This window comes from Convolutriloba macropyga, chromosome 15 (genome assembly GCF_964194025.1).
Source record: "Convolutriloba macropyga chromosome 15, txConMacr16.3, whole genome shotgun sequence".
Taxonomy (NCBI): domain Eukaryota; kingdom Metazoa; phylum Xenacoelomorpha; order Acoela; family Convolutidae; genus Convolutriloba; species Convolutriloba macropyga.
This window is the reverse complement of record NC_134482.1, coordinates 27,869,998-27,878,862: the sequence shown is the minus strand read 5'-3', so window position 1 is coordinate 27,878,862 and position 8,865 is coordinate 27,869,998. Positions and strand designations below refer to the sequence as shown.

Here is an 8,865-nt window from a genome sequence, read left to right as displayed (position 1 = left end):
TATTGAATAATGATTGAAAAAAATGAATCTTGTTTTATTGGTGTTCCTGATCATTACAATCAAAGATTCAAATCGACTATATCTCTTCATATCTCATTTAAAATGACGTTAATTTTGTGTGTGCACATCAAAGATGACCAGCAGCAACAAATTAAATTTTAAAGTCTAAATAATTGTATCTGACTTAAATCTCGGATTTCTTATCTTTAAAATGTTTTCAGAGATTATGCTCAAATTTCAATCTATTTTTCTTTGAGCAAGGTTTGATGCAACTGCTGAACACAGTCTGATTGGTTTTACGCTTAAAAATATAAAAAAATAGTTGACGAATTGTCTGAACCAACTGTTTTTGCAAACATTTTGGCAAGCTTTTAATTCTTTTTAAATGGCACCAAATATGCGTACTTGGCCCATTTTGTCCAGCTTGATCGATAGTGGAGACCAAATATGCTGCTAAAACAACCAGTGCTTACTAACACAATGGTTTTTTCTTCGATTCCTGAGTATCTTCCTGACTATTTTGAATCAATATTTACAAAGAATGCATTATATTTTTATTATTAAGAATTTAGTTTGCCAAGCAAATTTTTTACAAACGAACTTCTGCGTTTTTTAACAGTCACTCAGCAATATTAAGGTAAGTTTTCATCTCAACGTTGGTTTTCGCAATGGAAAAGGATTTGGAATGTATTTTAAGTCTGTCATTTTGATTTTTTTTTGCTATTTTCATCCCAATTACAAGCAATTCAATTTTTTTTTCAAAGCTCAATTATTAAGACGTTACATTCAACTTTAAATGAGGTCAAATTAATATTTTTCCGGTTTTCTGAGTAAAGCTCATGAGTTTTATGGCTCCGACAAATCATTTTTGAAAAATTTTTATTAATTTTTGATTTTTATGTCTGTTCTGTAGTCTTATGACTGAGTCTGATTCACCAAATGCATAATTTGGTGTTTTCATAAACAAACAGCATTGTCCAAAAAAAACTTTGGCATAGTTATACAATTTCAAAGATCACAAATATGGGGCTCTCTGCTTTTTTTAAAAAGGATATTTGACTTTTTTTCTGAAATTGAGTTGCAGACGGGAGTCCTTTCAAATTGAAGCTCAACCATTGACAGGTTAAATCCACTCGCTAATCAAGCCCAAAGGACAGACAAAATAATTTCAACGAAAAGCTTTTTTTGGCTTTAACACCATTTTCAAGTTTTATTAGTATTCGATGTTTTTTGTTGTCTTTTGACTAAATGTAACTTTTGATATGACCATTTGACTTCCTAACCAATCATATGTTATTATTTTATTATTTTCTCAAAAATTTTTAATTGAAATTTCTTAGTTGTTATTGCTTATGATTTTAAAAAATTTTGGTTTAAAAGAGACCAAAAACGTGGTTGGGCGGGAGCCGCAACATCATGTGCTAACTCTCATTACCATTACCGAGCGTCTTTGTTTATTTAGCCGTTAAACATCAACGTTACAGATGATTTAACAATTGTCTCTTCTAGTTCACAAGTACTGTTGTTGCATAAAATAAATTAGAGAAAATTGTTAAAAGTTGGTATCACAAAATACGAAAGCTGCAACGCAAGCAGAAGATTCGATACTTTTCATTTTTACAGATTCGGTTTTTGTTTTTTGGTGGTTTTAATAATGAATTTGCAAGTAAATTTCATAAGCTGTGAAACTAATAGATTTAAGATACTCTATCCCAGCTAATCGCGATGGATCAGAAAAGAAGTATACATTATCCTATCCCACTGTTTTTGTATTTTTGATCAATATTTTTAGGAAATGACCATTTTAATAGTTTTGCATTTTCTGAGCTTGAAATCTGATTGTTTGTAGATTAACAGAACTTTTAGAAGTTGGCCGCCATGGACAGTTGTTGTCAAGGAAAACAACCGTTTTTGATCGGTATTTTTAGCACAAGACTTTGTGATGGCTATTAAAGCGAGGTACCACAGCTATTCGTAATCTATAATTTGTTCTAAGATTAATATATAAACCGTTTGAGGATATAGGTTGCAACTACAGGAAATTTGTTGAAATTAGAAAAAAACTTTTTGAAAGTTGAATATGAGTTGACAGATGCGATCTTATCTCTTATTTCTTTTGGACAAAGTTCAAATCGTTAGAACATTTTACAGCATTTCTTTGCGGGGTTTGTCGTTTTTGCTGAGTTGTTTGCCGGGATTTCCTTGAATTCACTAAGAAACAATTTATACAAACATAGCTGGCAGATTGCCGCAAAATAGCTGCAATAACTTTGCATATCAACAGTCTCAAACAGATGAAAAAAGAAACAGACCAAAAAAGAAACTTGTTTTTAATAACTGCTTAATTATAACAAGATGTTATATTTTGAGTAAGAAGCTGTTTAACTTAACTTATTGCTGCCTCTATGAGTTGCTATCAAATACCCTTCAATTAAAGTGACACACACACACACACACACACACACACACACACACACACACACACACACACTCACTCACCTGACATTATCTCTTAGAATCAAAGTAAAGAAAAGCCAAATTCAGAGCGACATTGTCATTTTTGAGTGTGAGGGAACTTTTACGTGTGACCAAAAACGTACGTAATCATGCTTATGAATAAAAACTCTTTTCTCTAATAGTATGACATGTCCTGAAACAGTTCGAAGAATTTTCATTGACTAAACAAAGGAAACTAGACCAAGAAAATGGAGCATGGATTGGTTAATAAAACCATTAAGAACAAAAACCCGATCATAAAATTTAAAAAAATCAAAAATCGAAGTCGAATGGCCGCATGTGAACAAAAAAAAAACACAAGCGATAAGGCAATTTTTTGCTCAAGTACCGTTTTATCACTCTACTTTAAATTTAATGTGAAAAAATTTCAAGCCGCAAAGCCACTCGCTTTTTTTCGCTCCACTTTCTGTTCCTCGACCAAAATCATCACTTCAGTTCGACTTCAAAAATCTTTCAACTATGCAAACAGATTATCAGCGCCCCAATACAATTCAGCGCCTCAATACTATTCAAATTCTTTGAATTGTGAAAGAACCAAGAGAAGGCCAATAATAGCCTCAGCATCATTTTGCGGCTATTTAAATTAAATTCAAGACAAAGATTAGATTGTCGCCAAGAATATTTTGGAGTTCATAGAATGCGTATTTTGCCAAGACCTAGCAGTTTGATTCAAATTAATTATTTACCATGAAGTCTTTGCCATGAATTCAAAGTTCAAATAACTCTCGGAGTCCACTCTCTATAGTACACAAGCATTATCAGCGTCCAAGTTTTGGTTTTCGCCTTGAGTAATTGTTGAACGCACAAGCTGATGTGTTCGAAAAACTTAGCCAGTAAAAAATTTATTTGATTTATGCGGAAAGAGAAAAGAGCATTCATGGTCAAGTTTGTAAAGAACTAGTCTTCTCTTTACTAGATGGAAAACGATATCTTGATTTTCGAATTGGACGAGCCAGTGTCTGCGGACAAGGTTCTTCCAATGTGCGACAAATCATACGCTAACCATACCATTGCTATCGCTGGAATGGGAAACACAAAGTTGGGGGCGGATGGGTCACCAGCGACGGTATTACAGGAGGCCAAGTTCAAAGAGATAGTTGACTCGACCTGTCCAGTCTTTGGTGAGTAGCAAATACTATTCTTTCATGACGTTAAAATCATGCCTTTTCTAAGCGCATCATAAAGGATTTTTTGGAGTTTAAATCAAAGATTACATAAGACTTTGTTCGTTCCATGCAATGATTGTTACTGTGAAACATTTGAAATTTGTATAAGTAATTCTTGTACGAAACGTAGGAGGTTGCGAACCGGGATGTAAAAATTTAGTAAATAAAATTATGTTAGCCCGATTCGAGATAGTTCGTTAGATGTCTCTTTAGATTTTTTTAGTTAATCGGAACATTCTCATCAGTTCTTCAGTTCTTATCATGAAGAAATCAAATGGTTTGTGGCACCTTTTGAAAAAGCAGCCCACAAATTTTCGATTACAAACCGTTTGCACGCCAGAATTCGTTTCACTAAAGCCAAGAAAGGCTCTCAATTGTTCCCTATTTGTCCTGAACACTGTATGTTTTGTACATCAATTTAAAAAAAATGGGTATATATATATATATATATATATATATATATATATATATATATATATATATATATATGACTGCTTTTCAGAGTTTTATTTTCAGCTTTTCCTCCGTTTTTCTAGACATTTTGAAATTTTTCTCTTTTCAGTGGCTCTTCAAGACAGCTTTATTCCATGGGGCACCCTTGACGACATTTTCCCAGCCGCTTATTTGCTCATTAATCAATTTTTGGATCTATTCTAAAGGCTTAGAGGGAATATATGTTTTATGACCCCCAAGGCGCACGTGCATTATTTTCACATAGTAACGTGCTATATAACAACCCATAATTTGTAACGGGTGTCATAAAAAACACTGGTGGGGGGGGGGGGGTGGGGGTGAAACAGAATAGATCCCAAGTTTTGAATTATGTTTTACTTCTCCACGTGCCATTAGTCACAAAATACTTTTGGAGGATGCAATGAATTGTCTCTATTTTATACTAACCAATCTGGACTTTAAGACAAAGTTACCCTGGTTGAGAAATTTTCGGTTTTTAAACATAAGAAATAGTCTGTATCGGCGTTTTATTCTAGCCAATAACGACAAAGTTTCCTCTTATTGTTTTGTCGGAATCGTCGTTTTTCTTCTGTATTTAACATAAGAAAGATTCGATTTCGTCGTTTTTAATGTAAAACAGATTCGGTATCGTTGTTTTTAAACGTAAGAGAGATTCGGTATCGTCGTTGACCTCCGGGTCACAAAAGCAGATTAGTGCAGCAAACCGAACATTAACACGCTCGGCATTAGGCCTTTCGAAACGCAACCAATCGCAAAAATTTTGCCTGCAAACTACAAGAAAGTATGTTTACACTCAGTGAATGCGAATTAATCAACATAATTCTCATCAATGTTCAACGAGTATGTTACAATTTCGAATTCAAAATTAACCACGAAATTTATACTCGTTCATTTATTTTTGTGAATGAGCTAAAAAAAGAAGTTCCATTGAATTTTCATTTAATTTCATAACTTTTTTCTAAGAAGAACGTTTGAATTTCCTGCAAAAAACAGTATCATAGCGTTTGACTACATTACATACAGAAAATCAAATTTTTTAATAGAAACTCCAATATTCTACTTCTGAAGAGTCGACTGTTTTCTTCGCGTAAGGAGACGATTGCGCTGAGGCGAATCCTGAGAAACAGACAACTCCTTGCAAGGGTCTGATGGCGCCATTGCATCCGTGCACTGAAACTTTCGTTTAGAATACTGACAAAAAGTTTTTGCTGTTTTTCGTTATGGTTACAGACTCCTTTGTGTAGGCCATTAGCTTGAAAACTACAGCTGCTGCATTGTCATCGATAATTGTACTTTTGACATCTTCTGAACAAGTTTCGAAAGGAATCCATACAATATTTGCAACAATTCCTTTACTCTTCAATTTGCTTCGCTTTGTCGTCCTCACACAGTTAATAAAATATGATAGGTCGTTGAGAAAGATTTTGGCAGGGAAATTTTTTACCTCCTTACGGTAGAGAAAAGATAAAGCCATCGGGTTTTTTCTCTACTTGCAATTTGACTGCCTAACATGTTTTTATAAGCTAAGTTATTAAATTTATCCTAGGATGTTCTGTGAGAGGGCTTCGTTGTCACAGTTCCACCAAAACATTCGTTTGTATAAACAAATGAGATGACTTAGGTTAGATTGTGGCGTGTTAAGTTTTCTTAATGAACAGATGATTGGACAACAAAACAAACATGCGACGTCCAAAATTGATCAGTTGATCTTCTGACTGACACGCCTTTTTTAATGGGAAACCATGATTGATATCCAATGAAGCCTTTGACAAAAACGCATGTCTTGGAATGTTGTCCGTTGAAACTGAAATAAAACTCAAAAAATAGACAAAATAAGGAATCAAAAGAATGACGCAGGTAAGCAACAGCATAGTTTGAATTGTCCAGATATGCTAACTTGTTGAATAATCTGATGTTCAACACATATAAAAACGAATATACAGTAGCTTAAAATATTATAACAACTCTGAAAATTTCAGTTTCTATTGGGCTTTGACTTTTGATCGGACGATCATTTTTCTTCATACCTTTGAAAAACCATAGGTCGGTTTTATCCTCCTATCCACATTACTCTCCTAGAATTATTTGGGTTTCCAAATCTTTACACAGTTTGATAATGGTAGCTACAAAAATTTTATATTCAAATAGCTAGCAGTGTGGACTGAGATTTTAGAATTTTGCTTTTAATTTAGGTAATATAAGGCCAGATGACAAGAGTAAAAAAGAATGGATCGAATTGATATCTTTGTTGCGCTGTCAAATGTTTTTAAACCAACGAGTTGCTAAGTAACAAATAACTTTGCTTAGAACACTAAAACGAATCATATACACTAGAAATCAAAAAAGAATTTTGCGTTGATGATATCAACTGCCTGAAAAAATAGCAGCTCTTTGAGGTGGTTGAGTTCGTTAGAAACAAAAAATCTCTTAGTTGTATTCATTGGAGGAGTCGTGAGCAATGTGCAACCCACTACAAAACTTTGAAAAACGAAAGAATCTAATGGTGAGGCACAAAGCAAATTGATGTCAGAAATGATTACAATTCAATCAAGCGTAGTGACTGAACTCTGTGCATTTCCAAAAGTAATTTTCGAGTTTGCTCCCACTAATCGTCTTCACTTTTTTCAACTTTTTTTTGAAGTGCACGATGCTTTCGGCTCCTTACATGTTAATAACTCGAAAATGTTTCGTTCCAAGTAAATAAAGGCCTCAGATACTGCATTTTTTAATACACCTGTCAATGAGGCGCCAAAAAGTTTTTATACAGCAATAGGTCTAACGTCAGGTTGTTTTACAGGCAGTTAGTGAGGCAATGCAAACTGTTCGACCTATTAAACTTGAAGCTGGGCTCTGCTGTCCAGGTTCTCTAGTTTGGTTAAGGATGTCATTGCCTGCTAGAATTCATCTGCAATTAAACAACTGGTTGCGTTAAGATAATGCCCCTGGTACATTTCAGGCGGACCCAAGATCAAGAAATTTGAAAACAAATTCAAGTTGTATGAGTATTGTAGTTGCTTCAAATGGGAAAAGTTTGCATCTATAGTCCTCCATCGGATCAACCATTTCTTTTTTATTCGGACGCAGAAATTGGGTTTATTGAAAATTGTGCTACTGTCGGTTGCTGTTGTGACCGAAGACAAAGTTTTAGCTGCGTGGCAAAATTTTTTTTTGTCAAACTTATCTGGCACGAAAGGTAAATGCTTTTCTTGTATTATTACCGTTATTCTGGAACTGCTTCATCGAAGCCGCATCAAACAAAAAAGTATTATACTCGCCCGCTCGTAATCGCTCAAATCGGATCAATAATGAGTTTTTCTGCTGCTGCCTGCTTAAAACTTTGGATCATCGCTGTTGGGGGCACATTATCAACTTTTTTCTCGTTGCAGAAAATTTCATTCAGCTAAAAACAGTGAGGATTGAAGATGCAGTCTTCAATGATTAACGTTGAATCTTTGTGTCATCGTATACAAACTTTTACCTGGACCTAGCTGAGGAATGCGATATCTTTACTGCAAATAGTTTGTATATGGTCAACATTCGAAAAAACAAGTCAATCGCTCCGCAAATTGTATTTATAGAAAACCCGCGAGAGAGTACGGAATGTGTTGATGTGTTGGAATCCAAATGATTTAGACGGGGTTCCACGGCATCAAGTTAATAATGTTTGATAGCCCATCCACCCTAAAAGCAAGGTATGAGAGAGAAAATTAGGGTGTTTAAAACGGGTCCTATTGACCCCAAATGTAAATTTTATTACTTCATTTCAAGTATGATATTCAGATGTCAAGGCAATCCAGAGGACGTCATGTGCATGGAACTCTGCACTTAATTAATGTCCATATTATTTGGAGAAAAAATAGGTTGAGTAATCTGATAATTATAACTGCGTCAATAAACTTGGAATCAAAAAACAGTTTAATTTTTCTTTGCATTTTCCATCAGAGAGCTACATAAACGTCACCATCAGTTTTCCAGTTTTCCTCTGGTAAGTATACATTGAAGTATACATCTTCGAAGCTGTCTTGGTGCCCCAAAGATGGTATATTCCCTGCGATGTAACACTCCATCTGACGAATCCTCTGTTATTTTGCAGGATTTTGACAAGCTTCAGAGAACAACATTTGAGAATATGTTAGGCACCCTTATAAGTGACAACGCTTGGAAGCAGGCTTGTCTACCAATAAGCAAAACTGGCGTTGGAATTAGACAAGCAATTGACCAATTGAAAGCGGCGTTTGTTGGGTCAGTATCGCAGGCAGACGCTTTAGTGGAACAAATAACCGGTGAGAAAATTACAGACAATCAAATTTTCAAAGAAACAGTGGAAGAACTGAAGAATCTAGAAATTAGCCAATATACGCAACACAAGATTCAGGAGGCACTTGACGATGCTGCTTTTTCTGACCTTCTTGGTAATCAGACATCAAATCGGGAGAAAGCTCGTTTGCTTTCACTAACGTTGCCTCAATCTGGTGCCTGGCTTTCCGCAACTCCAATCCCTAGTCTGGGACTTCACCTTCAGCCAAATGAATTCAGAGCCGCATTGAAGTATCGGATTGGTGTTCCGTTATACATTGAGGAACGAAAGTGCCCTTACTGTCAAAACGGCAGACTGGACAAGCTGGGTGATCACGCTTTAAGCTGTCATGGTCGGGGGGATATGATATCGCGGCACGATAGAGTGAGGGATAGAATATTTGCTGCTTGC

The 8,865-nt window shown here is 35.2% G+C and overlaps 1 protein-coding gene across 1 annotated transcript in view; it reads left to right on the top strand.

Moving 5' to 3' along the window:
• Window positions 1-3,172: 3,172 nt before the first annotated feature.
• LOC142354321 (chymotrypsin-1-like) overlaps window positions 3,173-8,865 on the top strand; it is a 14,105-nt gene continuing 8,412 nt past the window's right edge. The window contains exon 1 of the mRNA XM_075406588.1: window positions 3,173-3,638. Coding sequence (XP_075262703.1) covers window positions 3,434-3,638 — 205 coding nt within the window. The 5' untranslated portion in view covers window positions 3,173-3,433. The remainder of the gene's footprint in view (window positions 3,639-8,865) is intronic.